We start from the raw sequence: 25,022 nt of genomic DNA on the forward strand, positions 1-25,022 counted from the left end.
CGTCATTACCCATTTACCCATTACCCAATAGCCATTTGGGGTGGCTTATTAGCGATTGCGCTTCCTCACGTTTAAGCAACAGGTTTATTTTCACTTGTTCAACTGGAATGACTGCTCTGTTGGCGAGGACACAGATGGCGAAGGGACAGGCAGGACGTCTCAGGCTCTAGACAAGACTTCTCAGTCTTGATTTATGAGTCTCCTACAGGGCGCTATGGTAACCTGCTCCGTCTGAGCCTCTTCGGAGTGTTATTGTCTCATGCAAACAGAAGGTGTGATTTGAGGAGCTGTCAGAGACACAACTTGCTACCTTTGTAAACCATCCGCTTACCAAGAACCCAACCCCAGAGTCCCAGAGTCTTCCTCTGGGCAGACACCCCCCCCCCCCCCCCCCCCAGTTAAGACAAAGCACTGTGTCTCAAGATTGGTTTAATCATAGAGTTTTATTATAGCACCAGAAGCTATACAAGGGGTGGGGAGAGATGTGAGCAGACAAACACCATATGAATTAGATGTACACAAACTCTGCCGAAGAAAGAGCCTCTGTCCTTCATCTGAGCTCGGTGGTTGTATTCTCTTCAGCCCCAAGACTGAACACTGCCCCCCAGTGGCCAAGCCTGATGTTGCCAGCTTCTTCTGATCTGAGACCAGTTTTGTGATTCCTCTACTAACAGTTTAGAATATGACTCAAATGAGGAGAATTGGTCTAGGTTCAGTGCAAAATGTCAACTTGCCCGCCCACTGTGGGAGGATCAGGCTCATGCAGCTCTCTCTGGCTGACACAAATGTGTAACGCAGTAAAAGGACAGTAGGGGGCGACTCGCTCCAGACCAAAAACAGTTGGATAAATGATGGCCTTCAGCCTGTTCTTGTTTTCAGTTAAAATACAAACTGAGAGAATGAAATACTCCTCTATACATATACACAGTGGTGCTCAGAGCAGATTCACTTACAAACATAGAAAAATACTCATTAACTAGTCAGATAAGAAAATAATGTATAAAAGCATATAGTAAAAACGTTTATTTATGTCCATTCAAAAGATCACTTCCATTTATCTTAATATACATGATGAGAAAACATAAAACTAAAATAGTTTATTTGTAATCCTCATACAGAAATACACACGGAAGAACAAAAAGATCAAACCGCAATGAAAGAAAACAAATGACCAAACAAAAATATGTGACATGTCACCATGGTGATGCAAACCCTTAAGATATAATGTCTGGAGGAAAATGGCCACCTGTATGTTGATATGTGCAGGGATGTGTGCCCAGCAGGGTCTGAGTGTGAACACCCCACACACACACCTCACGTTCTCTCCTCCGCAGCACCACACACACACCTCACGTTCTCTCCTCCGCAGCACCACACACACACTCTACACACACCCCGCTAGTGCATGGCTCACATATGCTTCATGGAAAGCAACTCCCAGAGTTTCTGTGAGTGCGTAGATGGCGGACACAATTGTGCAATGTGTACGTGCGGCACACGTTTGGACAGTGACATTAGCACTGTTGTGTTCTCACGTTTTCACAAACTCTTTCAACCAAGCAGTTCAAAGAAACAAAATTAAAATAGGCCTATATTATCAAAACTAACACCTGTCTAACAGACACATCACAGACTGCTATTAGTGTAAAACTCAGGCAGAATGAAAGGCCTGAAATATGGTGCAGTATTTCTAGAGATGACTTCTCTGGGTCTTTAATATGGGGATAGTCAGGGCCTTCGGGAGATACCTGCTTCAGAAGAGGAGAGCTTTTGTGCACTGTCGTTGAAGCAGGAACATCAAGGGAACGCGGTAGGAACTCTGTGTCCTGGGCAACCTGAGTGGCTCTCTGTAGACGTCTGAGCCGAGAGGCGCAGACATGTGGAACAAGCGATCGGACGATTTTCTAGGATTGAAAGAACTCAAACTGGAATTTCACCAGAATCATGACAGACTGACAGAATGTGGCGTGTTGACCTGGCAAAGGCGACAAGAATGTACACATTCGTTTAAGTGCTGACGAGGCGTTATAGATGACGTAAGGGCGGTCTATGTACAACTCTATGTACATTACATATTCAAACACGTTACTGTAATGTCAACCAAGCTCATCAGATTCAGACCTTCTGTGGCAACTGAGTTATGTCATTTTAAAGGCATTTTCAACTCACACAGATTTTCATTTTATGTACAGTAGTTGATTAGCACATGAAAAGACAGACAGGTATGGCACGACACACGTAATACTTCAGAAGATCGTCTCACGTTAAAAAAAGACCAAACGCCTTCTTCATCAAAAAAAAAAACTTACCCAATTTAGCCACTTTATTACCTCAAAAATGTCACTATAGGCAACAAAAGTAAAAATCCTTCAAAATACAAAATACAAAAAAAGAAAGATTTTTAGCACACCTTCAAGAATCAACGTTTAGTGTTGGAGCACAACGCCCACGCTCTGTTCGCGTTTAAGGTCATGTGGATGTCAGTACACTAACTGGAGTTGTAAGGACGAGTTCGCTCGGGTGATTTTATTTACTTTGTTCTTTTTTTCCCCGATTGGTTCTTCTAGTAGTGAAGTCCCAGAGGTCCAGGAGACCCTGAGAAGTCCATGTGAGGGACTCTGCTGTTTTCTGTTTTGTTTTGATTTGTTTTCAGAAGACATGCATGTGTAGGAAGGCAACGATTCATCCACACAGGATGTGATGTCAGAAGGCAGGGTGGAGGGGTGGGGCCTGGTGATAGCAGCTGGGTGAGTGGCAGCAGTGAGTGGCCAATCAGACAATCACGCAGTGGCAGCCAATCTTATCCTTCTCCTTGCGTGTGGGCTCTGGCGAAGGCGGGCACTCCTGTTCCTGGAACTTCCTGTCAGATGTGACCACAGATGTTACTCACGTGCATGTTAACACTGACAACACTGACTCACAAAGGGCTCGGTTTACATCCCAAACAAGAGAACCCTGATGAGGACATGTTCATGAGCACACCAACACGGACACTCTTCTGTGTCTGTAGCCAAGCATGAAAAACATTTCTGTCTGATATACAAGCAACCCCCCCCCCCCCCCCCCCCCCCCCCCACTTTCCAAAGTTTTAACAGCCAAAAACCAAGATAACCCTGCAGCACAGACCCTCACGATTACCTCGTTACCAACTTCCTCCCAAACCCCTGAGGGCAGGATAAATGAACATGTTCTGTGAAATGGGTCATCAGTGTATCAGTGGTTCTGCTGATAAGAGGGAGCAGCACAGAGTCCTCGTGGTCCTGCTAACCCACCTGATGACACGGACGAGTTCGTGGAAGGCCTGGTCCACGTTCATGCGGATCTTGGCCGACGCCTCCATGTACGTCACCTTGAGCTGACGGGCCAGCTGCTGTCCTTCCTCCTGAGACACCTGAACAGAGGAAACACGCACAAACCCTCACGCACAAACCCTCACACGCAAACCCTCACGCGCAAACCCTCACGCGCAAACCCTCACGCGCAAACCCTAACGCGCAAACCCTCACACGCAAACCCTCACACGCAAACCCTCACACATAAACCCTCACACACAAACCCTCACGCACAAACCCTCACGCGCAAACCCTCACGCGCAAACCCTCACGCGCAAACCCTCACGCGCAAACCTTCACGCACAAACCCTCACGCGCAAACCCTCACGCACAAACCCTCACGCGCAAACCCTCACGCACAAACCCTCACGCGCAAACCTTCACACGCAAACCCTCACACGCAAACCCTCACGTACAAACCCTCACGCACAAACCCTCACGCACAAACCCTCACGCACAAACCCTCACGCACAAACCCTCACGCGCAAACCTTCACACACAAACCCTCACACGCAAACCCTCACACACAAACTCTCACACAAACCCTCATGCACAAACCCTCACACACAAACCCTCACGCGCAAACCCTCACGCGCAAACCCTCACGCGCAAACCCTCACACGCAAACCTTCACACGCAAACCCTCACACGCAAACCCTCACACGCAAACCCTCACGCGCAAACCCTCACGCACAAACCCTCACGCGCAAACCCTCACGCGCAAACCCTCACGCGCAAACCCTCACACGCAAACCCTCACACGCAAACCCTCACACGCAAACCCTCACGCGCAAACCCTCACGCGCAAACCCTCACGCGCAAACCCTCACACGCAAACCCTCACACACAAACTCTCACACAAACCCTCATGCACAAACCCTCACACACAAACCTTCACGGACTAACCCTCACGCACAAACCTTTACGCACAAACCCTCACACACAAACGCTCATGCACAAACTCTCACACACAAGCCCTCACACACAAACCCTCATGCACAAACCTTCACGCACAAACGCTCATGCACAAACTCTCACGCACAAACCTTCACGCACAAACGCTCATGCACAAACGCTCATGCACAAACCCTCACACAAAAACCCTCACATCCAACACAGCTCTGGTTCTACTGTCCAGCACAGCTCTGATTCCACAGTGTAACACACTTTAGGAGGCCAGTGGATTAACCCTTCCATAACCCAGAGAAGTTATCTTTTCAAAGACTTTTCAAACTTACATTTTAGCGGAACCATTTTGTCTGGATACTACACATTTCCCTGATTTATTTATTTTTCTTTGGCTATTTGTCAGAAAGTCCCATAATTTCCTGGGACTGGAGAAGAGAGACCCCACCCAGCTTTGGCTTTGTGCAGTGATCCAGTGAGAATCAGCTCTGCTCGAAGCTTCACCATGATTTACCAGCAGGGGGCGACAACAACCCTCTCCACAGACAACACAGCTTTCCACAGACAGCAAACCTCGCCATATAAATTCAAGCTGTTTTAATGAACATTTGTCATTTGGAATTTGGAAAGGAAGACTTATTTTATCCTTCCAAGGCTGACCTGTCCCGAGTCAAGGCTAAAACTCTTAAGGCATTTAGAGGAGTCAACAGGGGGTAGTATAACATAATATATAATAGATATAGATCTATATATTGTAGTAAAGCACACATGGTTTCCAGAAAGACAGGACGTTTGGGGCAGAAGTCTTTCATCAGCGGTGCAAGCAAAGTGTTTGTAGTATGAAAAACGTAATGTCTTGCTCAGACTTAGATGTGTGTGCACGATCTTGCTCAGAACTCCCTCATTCTGGTTTGCTGGGTTGTAAGTACCGTTCTTTCCTGTTTAATTCAAAAGGCATGTCACGTGTCTAAACATTTAAAACTCAGAACCAGCTTAAACAGCCTTAGAAGACATCCCTGAAGTCAGAAATGTCTGACATTTAAATACCGGTAGTTCCATTTAAAAAACGACCCTTCAGAGGGCGGGTTCATGTAAGAGGGGCTAGGAAACCTCCAATCAGCTTTCTTATGTCTAGGAAACATAGTTTGACTGACAGATGCAGAGACTAAACATGTTCGATTGTAGTATATTTTTACATAATTAAGACAAATGTCCTGTACATGTCCTGTATATGTCCTGTATATGTCCTGTCATACCTGTCTCTGGAGCTCCAGATCAGCCTTGTTACCCACCAGGATCATAGGAAACTCATCACGATCCTTAACCCTCAGTATCTGCCTCTGGAACTTGTAGATCTCCTCAAAGCTAAAGAAGAGACAGGGTGTTATCGCTACACCAAACATATCACGCGCGCGCACACACACACACACACACACACACACACACACACACACACACACACACACACACACACACACACACACACTCAAAAGGAACAGGCAGATGTCTTTCCGGCTGTGTTTGGAGTTCCCCAAGTCCCCACTGAACCCCAGAGAAATGCAGCCATTGCCACATGAATAAAGCTCACCCCCTCAACTCACTCCCTTAACCCACTCCCTCAACTCACTCCTTCACCTCACTCCCTCAGCTCACCCCCTCAACTCACTCCCTTAACCCACTCCCTCAACTCACTCCTTCACCTCACTCCCTCAGCTCACCCCCTCAACTCACTCCCTTAACCCACTCCCTCAACTCACTCCTTCACCTCACTCCCTCAGCTCACCCCCTCAACTCACTCCTTCACCTCACTCCCTCAGCTCACCCCCTCAACTCACTCCTTCACCTCACTCCCTCAGCCCACCCCCTCAACTCACTCCTTCACCTCACTCCCTCAGCCCACCCCCTCAACTCACTCCTTCACCTCACTCCCTCAGCCCACCCCCTCAGCTGCAACCCAGCGCCCCCCCCCACTTCCCCTCCCCCTCCCTCTCTCTGTCTCCCTCTCTCTATCCCTAAACCTCCCTCTATCTCTTCTTCTCTCTCTCTCTTTTTCTCTACCCTTTCTTTCTTACTCAGCACGCAATTTCCATTCAGAAAGCAAGAGGTCACTCGATTCTCATAATGTTACGACTTTCCTGGAACACGTCAGACTGTTGTGAAGGTGTGGGCGAGGGTGCGTGTGGCTTTCACGGGGCTTTTCTGGAGCCCCGTTGGTGTGAAGCGCGAGGCAGGAGCAGGGGGGTTCAGACTGCCACGCTACGGGGAAACAACACGGCCGTGAGGCAGAAAGACAGGTAACGTAAACACAGGAAGGAAGGAGTGTTTACAACACAAACACAGAGCGGAAGGGGTCCTGAGGGGCAAGGACACACACACACACACACACACACACACACACACACACACACACACACACACACACACACACACGCCAATGTGCACCTTTCTGACTGGTGTGTGGAATGAAAAGCCCAGCTCTACCTCACTGCTGCTAACAGGTGAGGGCCAGCCAATAGGAAAACAGTCAGACTGAAAGTCAACGGAACTAGTTTGGTGTTTTTTTTTTTTTTTTGGGGGGGGGGGGGGGCGTGAGAAAGAACAAAAGTGAGATAAAATAAAAGAACAATAAAAAAGAGAAGAGGGGAAGGGAGGGGGAGAGGAGGAGAGGGGAGGAGAGGGGGAGAGGAGAGAGGGGAGTGGAGAGGAGGAGAGGGGGAGAGGAGGGGAGGAGAGGAGGAGAGGGAAGTGGAGAGGAGGAGAGGGGGAGAGGAGGGGAGCTGCTCACCTTCCCCGGTCGGTGACTGAGAAGACGAGGAGGAAACCCTCCCCTGTTCTCATGTACTGCTCTCTCATGGCTCCGAACTCCTCCTGGCCGGCTGTGTCTAAGACTGGCACACACACAGATGGCTGTTACACCCCCACACACATGACCCCTTGACCTACACTACAGCTGATCCCTGTGCTACAGCTGACCCCTGTGCTACAGTTGACCTCTGTGTTACAGTTGACCTCTGTGTTACAGCTGACCTCTGTGCTACAGCTGACCCAGAGCGAGCACAGGCCTGACGTCAGCTACACTTACCGCCGTGCCGAGCACAAACACACAGCACGCTGTGTTGCATGTATAAATACAACCTGCATACATACATGTAGCAATATTTATGTATGTATGACATAAACCTGCTGATTATAGTTTGCAACCGAAGCCCTACGTGAAAGACACTGTTGTATTTTTTATAACAATATTTCTAACAATATCTACATTTATGAATGTAAGACATCCTATTCAGACTAGGTTAAATGTACGTGGAGGGTGACGGCATCTTGTACAGGCCCCTCTGTGTTCTCTGTGTTGTGTTCTCCATTTTCTCTGTGCACTGTGTACTGTGTTCTCTGTGCTGTGTTCTTTGTGTACTGTGTTCTCTGTGTACTGTGTTCTCTGTGTGCTGTGTTCTCTGTGTACTGTGTTCTCTGTGTACTGTGTTCTCTGTGCTGTGTTCTTTGTGTACTGTGTTCTCTGTGTACTGTGTTCTCTGTGTACTGTGTTCTCTGTGTACTGTGTTCTCTGTGTGCTGTGTTCTCTGTGTACTGTGTTCTCTGTGCTGTGTTCTTTGTGTACTGTGTTCTCTGTGTACTGTGTTCTCTGTGCTCTGTGTTCTCTGTGTACTGTGTTCTCTGTGTACTGTGTTCTCTGTGTACTGTGTTCTCTGTGTGCTGTGTTCTTTGTGTACTGTGTTCTCTGTGTACTGTGTTCTCTGTGTACTGTGTTCTCTGTGTGCTGTGTTCTTTGTGTACTGTGTTCTCTGTGCTCTGTGTTCTCTGTGTACTGTGTTCTCTGTGTGCTGTGTTCTCTGTGTACTGTGTTCTCTGTGTGCTGTGTTCTCTGTGTACTGTGTTCTCTGTGTACTGTGTTCTCTGTGTACTGTGTTCTCTGTGCTGTGTTCTCTGTGCCCCCTGTGTTCTTTGTATTCTATCTTCCATCCAGATTGGACCTGTGAGGGTTTTTCTCTCTCAACTCATAAGAGAATTACAGGCCAGATTATCTACTGTTTTTCACCTAATTTGGCAATTGCCTGATCATTTTAGTTCCATCCAGATATAAATTCTGTCCAGATATGAATAAAAACATTTTTCCACCAGAAAGCCTTCCAAATCTCCAAACAAACAAAACAAAACAAAACAGATGTTCACTGTTTACTTATTCCGTATGGCATACAATATATAAAGCATGCAATATATACAGATATAAATCATTACTTACTAGTGTTAAAGACCTAACATCAAATGATGTTTATATTCAAACAGCAGCAAATATCTCTTTTAGCAGAAAATCCAACACTCTAGAAACTATTCTGAGTTTCATGACTGAGATGTATAACATTTAATTAATTAATTAATAAAAGTTTAATTACAAATGTCCCCCTGATCAAGTAACCCAGTCTGAATAAGGCTATTGACTTTGAGACAGCCAGGACAGGTTGATGGTTTTACTGCTTGCAGTCGGCTGCTGGTTCCTGCCGTCCATCAGACGTAAACTTACTGTCCAGGCGCGCTGGTCTCTCGTCAATCACGCACTGCTTGGTGTACGAGTCCTCGATCGTGGGATCATAGTCGGTGACGAAGTAAGACTAGAGGGGAGTGTACACAGACATGTCAGCAACTGCAGTCTGTGTATCCAGTTTCATAATTAGCTCATGGAATCTTAAAAACAATAAAAAATCACTTAATCACACAATTTCTTCGACATTTATTCAGTAATCATCATCAAACCTTTGCTGACCCTGTAATTACACTGACAACAGAATCGACAGAGACTATTTTGGATGACTATTTGAAAGGCTATGAAAACAGTGTGTGGCTCTTATGTTTACGGTGCAAACAGAGCATGTGTGTTAGCACACCTGTCTGGCCTCCACACACTGTTCAGCAGAAGGCCAGCCAGAATCGCCGGTTCCTGGCCCACAGCTCACTCACACCCTCTCGGTCCTCGCAGGAGGAGAGGGTGCGCAGAACAGGGAGGGGTCAAATTCTTCTCATTTTTCTCATATTTTATCTTATCATCCTGTGTAATGTAGCGACAGTGTAACTTGTGTACTGGTCTAGGGTCAAAAGCAAACAAACTCAAATACGATCTGTTTTGTTGGTGCTGGAAATATGATAATGGGGGTTTGTGAACCGAACACAGATAAACTTCAACTTTTGCAACCACAGACGTTGGCCGTAGTAATTAGAACATGTTGATCTCATATTGCTCCTGAAACACTGTTGCCACTTCTGGTATTTTTAGAGGGTTACAGGAGCTTTGGCAGAGAAACAATACTTCCTCTGTGCTTTAAGGGACTTAAGCTGGATTAGTTGGCATTACATGACAACTATCTGGCTGCCAGCAAGTGAAAATGTGTCTATAGTCTCACACACACACACACACACACACACACACACACACACACACACACACACACACACACACACACACACACACACACACACACACACACACACACACACACACACACACACACAGTGACAGCCATTACTACACATGTTTTATATCTCTGTCACCATTACACGCGAGTGTACACACAGGTGTACACACACTCTCTCTCTCACACACATACATACGTGCAGTCTGTATGCAGTCTGTGTCGGTCTCTGTTGGGTTCCCTGTCAAAGTTCAGGAGTTCAGCCGCCCTAATCCTAATCCTAACCCTAACCCTAATCCTAAATCTTAACCATAACTCTAACCCTAACCCAAACCCAAACCCTAATCCTGGTAGTTCATTTAGTGACTTCAACATTCGTAGACATGGACATCAGAACAACAGCTCATATACACTCAGCATTCATTTCATTATGATAACTTAATTATTGATGACGTCTCGTAGCTATCTGATATCTGCTGCCACACACAGATCACGCCTGGCGCTCGGCCCAGTTCATTACCAGTCCGCCTTTTGCCACAAGACCTGTGAGACTCACAAGCAGCATGGTAGGTGGAGATGTGGTAGATGTTTGTAGAGCTCATAGACAGTAACACAGCAGACAGGCGAGTAAACATGACAAGGAGCTCTATATCCTGTTGGCATCAAACAATCAGCCAACGGCATTTCCAAGTCTACACGCTCCACCTAAAGCCAATTTAGTATGTATATATACTCACACACACACTCTCTTTAAATGCTCTGGGCATTATACTTCACCTCACATACCCCAACATGCCTCCTCTGTCTACATCGGTACAGCGTGGCGTTCCCCACGCAGACACACAACGTTTGTGACCATCACAGCTGAGCACGCGTGTCTTTTCAGGCCGGTTGGCTTTGTCACACACAGTCTGGCTATTGAATGCCAATGCATGGTCCTCACACACAAACACACACCCCTGCACACACTGTTTTATGAGAAACTGCTCTCTTCTCCTGACTACAATCCACAGCTCGTCTTCTTATGAGTTCTTCAGCTATTCAAACCCCCCCCCACCAGCACCACCACATACAAACCAAGGGGCCAGAATGTGGCGGGTCCCCTCGCCCTGAGTTACCCAGCACCTCACTAAGTCACTGGGCTGTTTTGTGTGGTGTTTGGCACTCTTGCGGGAGCCTATAAAAGCTCTCTTATACAGGGTGTGTCAATGAAAGGGCGCTAGCCAGACTCTCCACACCAGCAGGGCTGTTGCCGCTCTCAGCTGTACAGACGGAGACTGGGAGAGAATAGGCTCCGCCTCCTGCGAGCGGAGGGGGAGACAGGCTGCCTCCCACTGCTCACCCCACTCCAGCCTGGAGGAAGGAAGCTCCACCTACACCCTATGGCGGCTGGCCAGCAATACACAACCTTCTGGGTAATGATGATGTCACTGAGGAGATGTTCCCAGTCCCAGTCTGGCTTCCTCCTCTCCACCACAGCACGTTCCCCTTGCATCATTCAACTGTCCCTCAACACATTTCATCAAGCTCTTCATCCACCCACACACTCATCTGTTCATCCATCCATCCATCCATCTGTCCATTCTGCAGGTCCACGTCTTTAAACAGTACAGGACTGTGTTCACTTTCAAAAACAAAAAAAAAAAGGAATGAACCATAACAACACGCTGTTAGTGAGTGTAGGACACGTCCTGAGACCTTCAGCTGTGTGTGTAGGACACGACCTGAGACCTTCAGCTGTGTGTGTAGGACACGTTCTGAGACCTTCAGCTGTGTGTGTAGGACACGTCCTGAGACCTTCAGCTGTGTGTGTAGGACACGACCTGAGACCTTCAGCTGTGTGTGTAGGACACGACCTGAGACCTTCAGCTGTGTGTGTAGGACACGACCTGAGACCTTCAGCTGTGTGTGTAGGACACGTCCTGAGACCTTCAGCTGTGTGTGTGTGTGTAGGACACGTCCTGAGACCTTCAGCTGTGTGTGTAGGACACATCCTGAGACCTTCAGCTGTGTGTGTGTGTAGGACACGTCCTGAGACCTTCAGCTGTGTGTGTAGGACATGTCCTGAGACCTTCAGCTGTGTGTGTGTGTAGGACACGTCCTGAGACCTTCAGCTGTGTGTGTGTGTGTAGGACACGTCCTGAGACCTTCAGCTGTGTGTGAGTGTAGGACACGTCCTGAGACCTTCAGTTGTGTGTGAGTGTAGGACACGTCCTGAGACCTTCAGTTGTGTGTGAGTGTAATACACGTCCTGAGGTGTTCAGCTGTGTGTGAGTGTAGGACACGTCCTGAGGTGTTCAGATATGAGTGAACTTTACTGCGTCCTGTTCTGGCAGGTCTGGCTTTCTGCACATGCTCAGAGGCTAAATGAGGATATGTGTGGGTGTTGAATGAAACCAACACACAGCTATGCTCACACGCCCACTTCCTCACCAGAGCTGCAGCCGAGCAGCTCCACATGTGGAGAGAGTACTGCTGACACACACTACACTCTACACTACACTCTACACTACTCAACTACACTACTCTCATCTACACTACACTCCTCTATATTACCCTCATCTACACTACACTCCTCTATATTACCCTCCTCTATACTACACTCCTCTATATTACCCTCCTCTACACTGCACTCATCTACACTGCACTCCTCTACACTACACTACACTCCTCTACACTACACTCCTCTATAATACTCTCATCTACACTACACTCCTCTACACTACACTCCTCTACACTACACTCTACACTACACTACACTCCTCTACAATACTCATCTACACTACACTCCTCTATACTACACTCCTCTACACTAAACTCCTCTCCTCTACACTAAACTCATCCATACTACACTCCTCTACACTGAACACTGGAACACATTTCCATCTCAGCATGTGAAAGCCAAACATGGCCAGAAAACCACGGGCAAATAAAACAGTTACAGCAGGTGACATCACTGGCTTGAGATTAACATTCCACGTTGATTAGATTCCACATTTCAGTTCATAGGCAAGATGTTCTCCTCAGGAAGACTGGGTCAGCTTGGGACATCTGAAGGATTCACAGAATCCCCAATGAAAAGATGAGATTACTCTGAGTAATTAGTGATCAGTTAGTCAGAGTGATTGGTGGTTAGTGACTACTAAGAGTGGTCATAATGCACTGTTTATTTGTTAACCCCTAACCCTAACCCTTACCCAAAGCTCTAACTCTAACCTTCACCCTAACCCCTAACCCTCACACTAACATATAGAATAAGTGCCATGTATAAGCTCATATGGATCACGTGTAGCACTGATGCTAATAAGGCTAGTGTACATGTGGGCCTCTGAACTAGACCTACCAAAGCTAATTGCCTGGGCTGTTAAAAGATGCATTAAACCATATTAAAGAGACAGATAGAGATGACGTAATATAGGCATTAAACCATGCATATTAAAGGCTGGGAAAACCCCTTAGGCTAATATTCCCAGTTCCCAATGAAGCCAACATATGCAGCTTCATAATACACACATATACACCTACATACATATATAATATATGTTTTACTTTTGTGCCCTTCTGGGAAGTGTCTGTGTTTAGAGATATGTGGCGTCTGTCCAAGCGTTGCGACTTTAATTACAACCAGACCCCTGCTTCTCAGTCCGATCACATCCAACAGGCAGGCACTGTTCCAGAGGCGACACTGAACCTCACACCATATTCTGCAGTTGACCAGGCAAACAGCAGGACAAGCAGTGCACAGAACCCTCCGCAGAGCACTTCAATAAGCCCAAACGACAACACAGGAGTAGCAAAAAACTCCAGCAAGGAGAGAGAGCCCGGGTAGAGTGGCTCGGTTCTGTCCGCCATTAAACGTCCTCGGTCTTGTATTGCTTGCTCCAGAGGCCCGGGAGAAGAGTGTTCAGTCCAGGTAATATTAATCTACAGGTTCTGCTTATTGGGAAAAAAAGTGTGTATGACTGGACACCCAGGCCTGTCTATTTGGGGGGGTACTGTTGTCGTCAGTTCAGAACACCGGGCACACAGTGTGCTCAGAGGAAACAGTCACTCCTGGCATCATCGCCACTGGCGGTCATCACACTTCCAGTCAAATGGTGACCTAAGGTAACATGAGATCACTGTCCACAGGGAGAGCAATGACCAGAAGGCCATTAAGGATGGTGATCTAAGCCATGTTGCAGTTGTTGGCTCCATAGAAGATCCTGGACGCAGATCCTAACCATCCCCAGAGAGCCTTGAGAGACAAGCCAACCTCGGGAGGTCTTTTAATTGATCACAGACTATGTTGGTTAACAAGGTCAAAAAGCAAACTGGAAGATTCTGTGCAGAATCCACTCTAGCTTGGTTTAACTTGGGTTAGGATTAGGGTTAGGTGTTAGGATTAGGTGTCAGGATTAGGGTTAGGTTTTAAGATTAGGGTTAGGGTATCATGTCCCGTGTCGTATCATGTCTGTGGTTGGCCGACACCCACTGCAACCCCTTCAGTTCCCTCCTCTGCCTGCTCAAACCGGTGACCTCCGTTGGGTTTGTCCGGCGTCCTGGGCCCTGCACACTCTCACAAGTCACGCTGCAACATCTGTGATGTAGAGGTTAATGTGAAGCACCTGGAGAGTGTGGAAGAGGGAGCAGTGCTGCAGATTAAACACGAGCAGTGTGTCAGACCAGTGAAAGTCAACCGCCCCGGCTCAGCACACAAAGGGGGCCTCCGCTTCCTGGGGAAACGCCCACTTTTCCCATGAGCTCATGCAGGAGCCAGAAAGGTCAACGATTCAGTAATAACAATGTGAGCAAACAGAGAGAGTGTGAGGTGAGAGTCCGTTCAAAGGACACGAGAGGCTTTGTCGTTTTGGAAGGTTGGGTTATCTCGGGGCAGCGTCCCGGCTCAGGAACGCATGTTGATCGTGCGATAGCACCCGAGGAGAGGAACCATCCTAAACATCTCAAGACCTTCTCTTCATCCTCCCTAAGAACAAATCAATGTGTTGGCCAGCACCCAAGAAACGAGGCTCTCAGCTAGCTTCCCACAGAAAGACATTATGGCTTTGTGCAGACAAATAAACTGTACAAACTCGAATGACCCCAAGCCGGACCTGGGAATCGGGCCTTGGTGAACTGACTGGATTCCTTATTTGCTGTATCGATTCAGGCTGATTGGCTCACTGATCATAACAGTAGTACAGGCATATAGTCCGAATGGTAAACAATTCCCTGAAGGCCTGTAATCTTAGTTCGGCATCTGGAATGTTGTCTGCAATTACTTACCAAGTACTTAGAGAACAAAACCCCCTACATAAACACACATATGTGCTGACTGGCAGATGGCTTCTGTCATAGCGGGAACGTGTGTGTATGTAAAGCATCTAAAAGGGCTTTCAAGGTTCAGAGTGGGCAGGAACGTGAAGTACTTTAATGCCCCTGGTTCAAGACCCTGAACAACAGGGGAGGGTCCCTGCGGAGTTGAAAGGTGAGGTCGGGGCAGGAGAGAGCACCCACCATGCCTCCCCCACAGACCCTGTGGCATTAGGCTTCAATCATCCCGCCCAGAGATCAGACCTAGAGTCCTACCCAGAGATCAGACTGAGTCACACGGTGTCTGTTTGATCTCAGCCATAAAAGCCTCCACTGAAAGCCACCTCGCAGTCCAAAAATGAAGACAGAGACACCGAAGCAACAGGCTTTCAGTGATCACGTGCCTATGCGACTGCATTTTGCAGCGATTCAAAGAACTGCTTTCTTTTTGTAATGAAATGAAACTTCCTCGTCACCTGCTTCGTCTCTTGAGTGTATTTCTGAGAAACCACTGAGTGGGTGGCAGCTTCACGGAGAAGCAACACTACGCTGCTCTGGGCCGCTACGTGTTGTGGTCAGAAGCCCCGCCTCTCCCCTCTCACACCGCCCCCACCGAAGACCAGATGCTGTAGCCGTGCTGATGTTGCTAAGCTACTGCTGTGACTGGCTGTGAGGGTCAGAAAATGTTTTGTTTTTTTTTTTTACTTGATTTGTTTTGACTGGCGTCTGAATGCAATTTTCTTTTTCATTTCATACACAGAGCTTAATAACGTCTCTTATGGCAGTGATGTCTGACTGACTAAAACCCTTTAGAGTTGTTTTCATTTGTAGTGTCATTTTAACCTGAAACCAGCGTAAGCAGCTGCTGTGATCCCCCCAGGTGCAGTACAGTCCTCCTGTACAGGTGACACGCTGCAATCTCCGGACTTCCCCCTGCTCTGATAGATTAGGGGAAGGTGGAAAAACGGTCATGTCGTTTTGAATGGAAACACGAACCTGAGCAGTTATGGGGGAAACACAAAGGTGCACGTCTGCTTCACAGAACAGCTCCTATACACCCGAGCCCGATAAGCCCAATGTCTCAGAGCTGCTTCACACAACAGGAGGAGCACCACACCGAGGGGTAGGATGAAGTCACATGACAACATGCTGCTGGTGCTCACTGCCAGGAATCCAGAAGCCCTGTTGTTAATCACTGTCAGGCCAGGGGGGCGGGGCCAGGAACGAGGGTGTCTTAACCCCTGTCCAATCAAACGGCCCCTTCTACAGCCAGGCACCAGCCCACCATGTGGTCTGAATTACACAAGGCCAGATGCCCTCGGGTGGCCTCAGATGACCTAACCCACCGATCGTGGCAGCACCTTCACGAGACTGTTTCAGGACTCGGGATCTTTGGTGAAGGCACACAGCTCCTCTCTCCTGCAGGACAGCAGGACAGCAGCGGGCTGTATGAGGTCTGTGCCTGGCACGCTGACAAGCCGAGAACCATTACCGTTTTAGGGCAGCAGTGGCAGCACGCAGACAGCAGAAGCTCTATCGCAGCGGCCGACTGCCGCTCATAAATAAAGCTAATGGGCCGGCCTCAGAGGTCGTGCGGTTCACCCACCCTCACGGGCCCGAGCATGTGTCCCGGAGAGACGTGACGGTGGAATGATCTGAATCCAGACAGAATATTATACCCCAGTAAATCAAAGTGTTGCTGCGTTCAGGCAAACATCACTTTACTCTGACAGCAGGAATTATCTCCATTTACCTCAGCGAATGTTTCTGTTACAAAAGCTTCTGGTTCTGGTGCTATAAATGGGAGTCTGGGTGGAATCGGCTACGCGACACAGAAATCGAATGTTTTGCTTGACTGTGCCAAACATTTGTCAGGGCCATTTGTAATGCAGACACATGCTGGTCTGGCCAGGTCCCCGAGGGCTCCTGGGGCCAAGCGACCCCTGCAGGGCCAGGTGCTGGCAGGGGCATCGGCCACCAGCGGACACCCTCCCCTGGGCGGAGGAACAGGCGTTCAGACACGCTCCCGTCACCTGTTGGTACACGGGCAGCTCTGTGCCCCCTGAGACACACAGTCACACCACAGCTGCTCCACGTGGAGGGACCAGCCGCTACCCAGAGGGCCCTGCTGAACCTTCTCCCAGTGTCTGGGAGGTGCTACTCCAGACCTCCTGGCCTCTCCCCTCTGTCTGGACATCCAGACAGAGTCACATTCTCTCTAGTGGTAGCCAGACTAGCCAGACTAGGTTTCCACATTTCCATCTGAAAGCAAATATTAGAAAACCCAGCTTTCATATTCTTTGTTTGTGTTCTAGATAGCACAGCTTGTTTGGAGAGTGTCTCACACACCTGCCCTCCATGTGATACCCAAAAGCCCCAGAAAGCACTAAATATATGAAAAAAAACTCAACAGGTTAAACTGGTTTCACTTCCCAGTGCCTGAGAAGCACTTGCACAGCTGATGAAGGATGTCTGTATATAAAACATTTATGAATCATATACAAACTGCTCTTGGATTCTTAGAAGCTTAGAATAATTGTGTGGAGAACTATGAGGGGAAGAGAACAAATTAAGGAACAGGTAAAGAAGAGAAACCAGTTTGGAAAAACAAACGTTTTTCCAAAACGTTGGAGCTCTGCTAGCGTCGGTGTGTGAGGCAGGACTAGCAGCACAGGTGTGCTTGGCTTCCCAAAGTCCTCTTGGGCTGTCAGTTAAACTCCTGACTCCTGCTGTCCTGCTGGAGGAAAGAGACCAGCCACACACACACACACATATATGTGTGCCCACATAGGTCTACATGTCTGCCACACTGTATATGGTGTATGGAACATGTATGATCACTTACATGATGTCTGTTTTTGTTTTTTTTTGTGTTGAGCTGTTCAAACCACCACATAAAAACACATTCAAAAGAATGTACTCAGGATTGTTTTGATATTTCTGTGCCCCGCCCCATCCAGCAGCACAAACCAATAGCAATCTGTCTTTGCCTTCAGCACTCAGATTGTGAGGAGTCCTTCTGTGGTGTTTTGGTTTCTGAGGAACAGCAGACAATGCTGACATGCTCGCCTGCTGGGCGATAGGGGGGGGTTGTTTTTTCTGGGGGGGTCTCCCCATCTTCGTGTTCAGCACTATAGAAAACAGAGGCGTCTGACGGGGAGGTGGTGATAAGTGGAGTGGTTTGGCCTCTGAGGTGTGCTTATTGTAAGGGTCGTGCCCCGAGTGTTGTTGGACATCATCTGTATGACGTCTCCCCGCCATTTTTCATGGTGTTTGTCGTTCTTGTGAGCAGCGAGCATCAGTGTTTCTGTCTGTGTGGCCGGGCCTGGCCCTGCTGGACGATGCAGTTCAGACTGCGTGGGGCTACTGTGTGGGGCGTGGGGCTACTGTGTGGGGCTACTGTATGATCATGAAACCCACAAGGACACATAGGCTCAGCTACAGTCTGTTTTGACTATTAAACTTGGTCTTTTAGTTTTAACAGTTTTAACACAGGAAAGGGCCCTCAGTCCAGAGAGGTGGTGTCAGGGCTAAGAGGTGTAATAGCACATATGAGGGGTGTGGTGTCAGGGCTGGAGGTGTGGTCTCAGGGTAGGGGTGTGGTCTCAGGGCTGGAGGTGTGGCCTTAGGGTAGGGAGTGTGGTCACAGGGCTGGGAGTGTGGTCACAGGGCTGGGAGTGTGGTGTGGTCTCAGGGTAGGGGGTGTGTTCTCAGGGCTGGAGGTGTGGTCTTAGGGTAGGGGCTGTGTCTCGGGGCTGGTGAGTTCGAAGGCCCATGCTATGTGATGTGGGACGGGGGAGGATTAAGAATGCAGGCTGTCTGACCCTCTGTAGGAGCTTCTGGAGAACGACGCCATCAGCTAAAGTCTCTGAGCAGCTGGGCACAAGCTTCACTAAAGGCCGAGGAGAGGCCATCATCCTCTGGGCACGTGCCTGAACATCATCTGAGCTAGAGACGCGCGGGCCAGCCATACGCACTCTGAGCAGAGGCAGGGTGAGCGAGATGTACGTCAGCAACATGTCAGTGCTTCCAAACGGGGTGTGTGTGTGTGTGTGTGTGTGTGTGTGTGTGTGTGTGTGTGCAGCTTGTGGCAAAGTGGGTCTGATCAAAACTTTCATTGTCTCCCTCTCTGCTAGAAGCTTCAGCACCTTTTCTCCAGTTTGTCAGAACAAAGAGAAATGACCACAGAGACCTAAAGCGGGTCGGACTGGGAAGTCTCCATACGGGCCACACTAGACATTTCATCAGGACACGATGTGGTCCAGGATTTATGACATTATGACAGAAGATCCCTTTTCACACACATCCCACTTAATCCACCCTGATAAGTAAAGCCAGGAACAGACGTCGGTCCTGGTTGACTGGACACACATACGGCTTTTGAACGGGCCCGATCATGTGACACAGGGTGGGTCCACTAGCTGAGAAGATACATGTGAACAGTGGAAGCTTCTTCCTACTGCAGGACATGAAAACACCCACCGCCACCAACACCACAACACACTGCCGTGTATACCATCACACACACACACATACACACATTACAACACATTAAACACACTACAAGTGTGGCAAACGCCTTTCGTTTTTGTAGAAGGCTGACCTAACTCATTCAAACACTGTTTGCAGTGACAAATCTTAAAAAATGCTCCCCTCCCTGGACACACAGAACCGCAACAACGTGAGGTAAAAGCTGCGTCTCCAGCCTGAGCCGTGACCTCTGGAGACGGCGACCGGCTGACTGCACGGGTGAAGCCCACAGCGTCCTGACCACCTGCCAGGCTTCCGTGCGCTGAAGTATTTTTAAATGCTCGAGTGTAGATCCTCTTTCATGATCCTGACTGAGGAACTTCCCCTTTTTGAACCCTCACTCATACGCTGGGACCCTCCCCCCCCAGACACAAAACTCCAGGAGATCCAGGAGACCACACACAGGGTCCGAGCGTCTCTACTTCAGAACGCTGGCCCAGCTGAGGAGGTTCGGTGGCGAGCAGGTGAGCTGGACTAGGTGTGTCAGGAGAAGGACAATGACCCCCTGTTGAGCTCTCCGTGGCGGGGGCCCGACACCTCCTGCTTCATGGAATGTGGGAGTTGTGGCTCACGCATCTCCTGGTCTATGGTATGCAGGAGTCGTATTCTTACACACAGACATGTCAGCTGTAAACCGCTAGAGTCCAGAGCTGTAACAAGCTCTACGTCCATCTAACCCGGCACTTTTACAACCATCCTCTCCGTCTGAGACCTTGCAGGCACTCAAACACACAGTCACAACGTCCACAGTGTCCTGCGTTTTTCAATAAAGCATATATGCGCTATGCTATTACTTTGGCTAACTTCCTGTGTACCTCCTTTATGGGTACAAAAACATCCCAAGTATCATCTTACAGTTAAGTGGTACTAACTGGTCCCCCATAGGCATTAAGTATGGACAGTGAAGTATGGACAGTGAAGAACACATGTAAGTCCACTCTTTATAATCTGGTAATAGAAAGCATGGAGTCAATTTGAAATGGCGTGTGTGTATTTACTGAAGACTGAACAGCCAGGACAGACTCACCAGGGCACAGCGGTATTTCCACCTGCCACAGGCTTGTGTGTTCTGGGTATGGTGCTGCCACACCTCAGTGTGAGGATAAGGGCAGACGTGGGAGGGTGATGGAAGAGCCCAGTGAAGTTCACAGGGCGCAGTGCAGTGGGGGGGGGCTGATGGAACAGCAGTGGTCAGACACGAGGCACCAGTGTGGGAAGTTAGCAGGTGGAGAAAATCAACAACAGCACCTCCGAGCACACGCATATGGGCACACGCCGGCACGTGTGCAGCCTGCTCACAGAGACAGCTCCCTCACCTCACACAAACCGAGGCCTTTCTGGAAAGAACAGATTAAGTTACACACACACACACACACAGGAAATGGAGTGTTCCAGACTCAGATAGCGGTGGAGTTGTTTGCCCTCGCTATCAGTGGTCGTCCATGTGACTCGTCATCAGACCAGATCAGACCCTCTACTGCCTTGACTATCTAAGTCCATCCACTGTGGCGCATACATCACAGGGTGTGTGTACCTACACTAACCCTGCTGATGGTCAACCAGTGGTTTCACCCAAAAGAGCTTTATCTATAACAACCACGACATATCCAACCTTCTTGTTTTTTTAACTTTGATTATTAGGTGTGTGTGAAAAATATGTGAAACTACATAGTTAACAGCGACCCTCCAACACTCGATACTGCACCCGGGCTTCTGTGGCCCAGTCCTCTGTGTTCATGTGTAGCTCTTTAGTAATGGCTCTCACTCTGACATTCCAGCTGTCTGACCTCGGCTTGGGCCTGTCTGAAGAGTGACCGCTGGTGGGACAGAGGCTGCTTCCACACGTCCCCTGAAACGAAGCAGTCACAACACACGCTCACATCCCACTAGTGAACAAAAACCCATCAATCCCTCTCAGGTTGGCACAGGAAAATCAGCATGAAATGACCTTTAAAGTAAGGTAAAAAAAATAAAAATAAACGTGACCCACGGTGATGTCACAGATTCTGTCTTCCCACTTACAGATGACAAGCTGAATATTACAGAAGCCTTCAGCCTAGACCGCACCACGGTGACATCACCATAGAAACGCTCTGGGTTGAGTCGCCTGCCTGGATAGCATCTGGTATCCGGGTGGGATGCACTCATGGCCTCCGATTCAGCTCAGCCATTTTGGGGGGTTTTTTTCCTCACTGAAATCCCTCAGTGGGCCACACCTGCCTGTGTGCAAACCCACATCATGGTTCAGCTCTCAAAGTCCCAAATATAAGTAATAAAAAAAGAAATGGTCTAACAGCACGTGACAGACATGGGATACATCGGCACACATGTCAGACGTGGGATACATCAGCACACGTGTCCGACATGGGATACATCGTCACACGTGTCAGAGGTGGGATACATCATCACACGTGTCAGAGGTGGGATACATCATCACACGTGTCAGAGGTGGGATACATCATCACACGTGTCAAACATGGTACAGATAAACACACCTCCCTCAGAAAGCTCCCCTGCACCTCCAACAGCAAATCACAGGCGCTCAATTTCCCAACCCATCCTGGAAGCTCTCATAAGAACCAGCTGGAGTGGAGGGGGCTTCCACAGAGGTTCCGGTTTCTCCACAGTAACCCAATGGGACTCAGATAGAGCCTCCCCCTTGCTCACAGCTGAACGACACAGCCTAGCACACAGAGCCAGCTGGGAAGCTTTCTCCCTCACAGAGCACGAGATCATGAAGCAGCACGAAGTCTCTCTCCTGTCTGCTCAGACTCACAGCTTGTTCTGAACATACACACATTTCACTCGAGCCTCAGAACCACACGCAGCTTTCAGCAAAATGTGAAAGTTCTAATTGATTTTTTTTTTCTGTGCATGACGTTAAGGTGTTTCACAATTGAATGTGTACAGTTCACATTTGCTCCCTTCTGGTTTTTGAGAAGATGATTTGTTGTAACCAGTGAGCTAGTGTTGGTGTGTAAGTTAGAGATGCAGGTATGCCACACGCTGACACACTGAGATGATCATACTCTTGTCTGCCATCAACACACCATAGCAATGTGGCTGACACTTTCAGCCTCAACAACGGAAACACTTCAACAGATAACTAACCAGATCACTGTTCTATCAGCATATCTCTCACCCATCGCAAAAAATTATTAGTGAATACAAAAAAAAAAAACCCTCAAAACCCCGACTGAATGTATGGAACAGATTTAAGTGGGTTAACTAACAACACTGAATGCAGCCACAGAATGCCCTCAAGAAACCTTCAAATGACTTTTAAAGGTGTGGTCTCATGGTTCTCTAGAATGGTGCATTACTGCACATCAGCTTACAATGATTCAGACGCTCTGCGGAGTTTCTAATGTCAAAACGTGCTTCTGACACAGAGTTGACTCACATTATTCTGGAAGTCGAGCAACAAACACTTTGATGGTCACAAACACGCAACTTACACAGGCATGTGCTACAATTACACATGTAACTACACTCTAACTTGGCAAAATACAAAGTTATACAAAGGAGCTCAAATCAAAGAAAATAAAAGATATGTTTAAAACTTAATCTAAAAAAAATTGGGATTTAAAAAGCCATTAAATACACTCAAGCTAATACACTCTGAATAGCCTACGAATTTTGTTGGACTAGACTTATTTTGGTGTGACTTTCACCTAAACACAACTCTTTGTTACAAGTTGTAACACAGTAACTGTGGCGGTCACCGTTACTGCTGCGTGTGGAACTGGCGCTCGCGCACACAGGGCGGACTGTGCGCGCGGGCGGTGCGCGTGAAGCGTCCTGTAGTCTAAACCCACATCACACTAATAATGTAGCGGCGCGTGCTGAAAACGGCACGAGCTGCACACAAGACCGCTAATGGTGTTTATATTTTATAAAGAATAACATACACTCCCGAAAACACAGTTATCATTTCTGCAAACTGATGTTGTGGCTAAAACAGCACGATCAGCTCGGCTGTGCAAATGCGACCTAATTAAGTTTTCTTACAATTGCATTACAACTTTATTAATGCAGTCTGCGACGTGAGCAAAATATGAGGCAGACAGTTGAAACCCAGTCTGGCCGGTACCGACCACACGTACCGTGCACCGTTAGGTCAACGTGAAGCCCGACTGAACAAACTTAAGCCCAGTGTAACGTGAGGCTGTGAGATACTTCCCAAAGTCTCGATTAGATGTTCGGTGCAAACTTGTTTCTACATTTGATTTTGGAAACGAACGAAGCCACTCGCTGTTAAAACTTACAGCGATGTGTGTGTGATGGTGTGTTCGTGTGTGTGTGGAGCACAGATCTGGTGACGCAGGCCCACCGAATTCCTGGAGCCCCGTTTCCGCTGGTGGGTTCCTCGTCCTCCTCATCCTCCTCATCCTCCCGTGCAGGACCCACCCATCCAACATTCCCACACACACACACGCACCAAAACTACACGTCGCCGTTGGCCTACCTGAATAAACTGGATGGTCAGTGCCGATTTTCCGACGCCGCCACCCCCGACCACAACCAGGCGGTACTTCTCCAGCACCGAGCCGTCCTTCCTCCCAGCCATCGGGCACGCCGCGCTGTGCTCGCCGCTGTCGGAGCGCCAGTGAGCGGACACACACTTCTCTGTGACAGGCTCCCAAACCAAAGGACGCGGCGCAAAAACGCGATCGGGCGTCTCGCTGGATGACCAATTTAACAATAATCCGTTCGGGAAAAGAAGTACAGTCGCGGGGTTGTGAAAGTGAATTCGGCGGTACTACAAGCTCAGTCCATACGCCCTCTCTGTACCGCTACCAGCCACTGTGCTGCAAGATGTGAAGATATGAGTAATCAGTTCACGCGATACACGCGGCCACCGCTAGAGGTCGCCCCCCGCAACAACAGTCATAATTCAGTGTAGAAGACTCATACAGGTCGTTTGAGAATATACAAACAAATACATTTAAGCTGTTTGTTTTACGTTGCTATTACCTATATCTTGTATACAACCACACCAAAAATTGTCACTGTTTCCCTTTAAAAAAATCCCACAACCATAAGTGCCTGGATAAATGTGCCAGATAAAATGTGTAAAGCTAAAATGTGTAAACATAAAAAGTGTTCCACAGGGAAACTGGTCCCAGTATCCGCAGGGCAGTGGGAACCTCCAGCAGCGCTACGAGCAACTTACGAGCAACCGTGCAACTGCACGGCCTGGGAGAGCGTTTATCCACGTGGAGTCAACCTGAACCACGGCATTAACAAAACTGGATGGTTATGGATGGGTATGAATCAGTATGAATGATAATGGATGGATACAAAACTGGTTAAAAATATACACCCACATCCAGGGTACACATACATACATACACACACTCATATATACAGTACACACCCACATTCAGTATACACATACATATGTAAACACAGTATACACACACCACAGTGTGGTATTGGGTCTGCTGTGTGCTGGCTATCACACTACTTAATTTCACAGCTGTGAAACACTGGCCTCTTACCCACCAGTCATTATCAAGGCCTAGAAAACAACTCC

General features: G+C 48.2%; 1 protein-coding gene across 1 annotated transcript; it reads right to left on the reverse strand.

Moving 5' to 3' along the window:
- Positions 1–1,008: 1,008 nt before the first annotated feature.
- Positions 1,009–24,306, reverse strand: rras2 (RAS related 2). The gene is made up of 6 exons (XM_077023979.1): positions 23,952–24,306; positions 8,779–8,866; positions 7,024–7,126; positions 5,495–5,603; positions 3,273–3,391; positions 1,009–2,860 (listed from the first exon to the last, which is right to left on the reverse strand). The coding sequence occupies exons 1-6, from the start codon at positions 24,051–24,053 to the stop codon at positions 2,773–2,775; spliced, it is 609 nt and encodes a 202-aa protein (XP_076880094.1). The 5' UTR covers positions 24,054–24,306; the 3' UTR covers positions 1,009–2,772.
- Positions 24,307–25,022: the final 716 nt, after the last annotated feature.

This window comes from Brachyhypopomus gauderio, chromosome 12 (genome assembly GCF_052324685.1).
Source record: "Brachyhypopomus gauderio isolate BG-103 chromosome 12, BGAUD_0.2, whole genome shotgun sequence".
NCBI classification, from domain to species: domain Eukaryota; kingdom Metazoa; phylum Chordata; class Actinopteri; order Gymnotiformes; family Hypopomidae; genus Brachyhypopomus; species Brachyhypopomus gauderio.

Excerpts from the sequence above, each read along its gene's own strand:
- rras2 (XM_077023979.1), bottom strand. The coding sequence starts at position 24,053 with ATGGCTGGGAGGAAGGACGGCTCGGTGCTGGAGAAGTACCGCCTGGTT. Across the intron at positions 8,867-23,951 it reads TGACCATCCAGTTTATTCAG|TCTTACTTCGTCACCGACTA; the intron begins GTAGGCCAACGG and ends ACTCCCCTCTAG. Across the intron at positions 7,127-8,778 it reads GAGACCAGCGCGCCTGGACA|TCTTAGACACAGCCGGCCAG; the intron begins GTAAGTTTACGT and ends TGTGTGTGCCAG.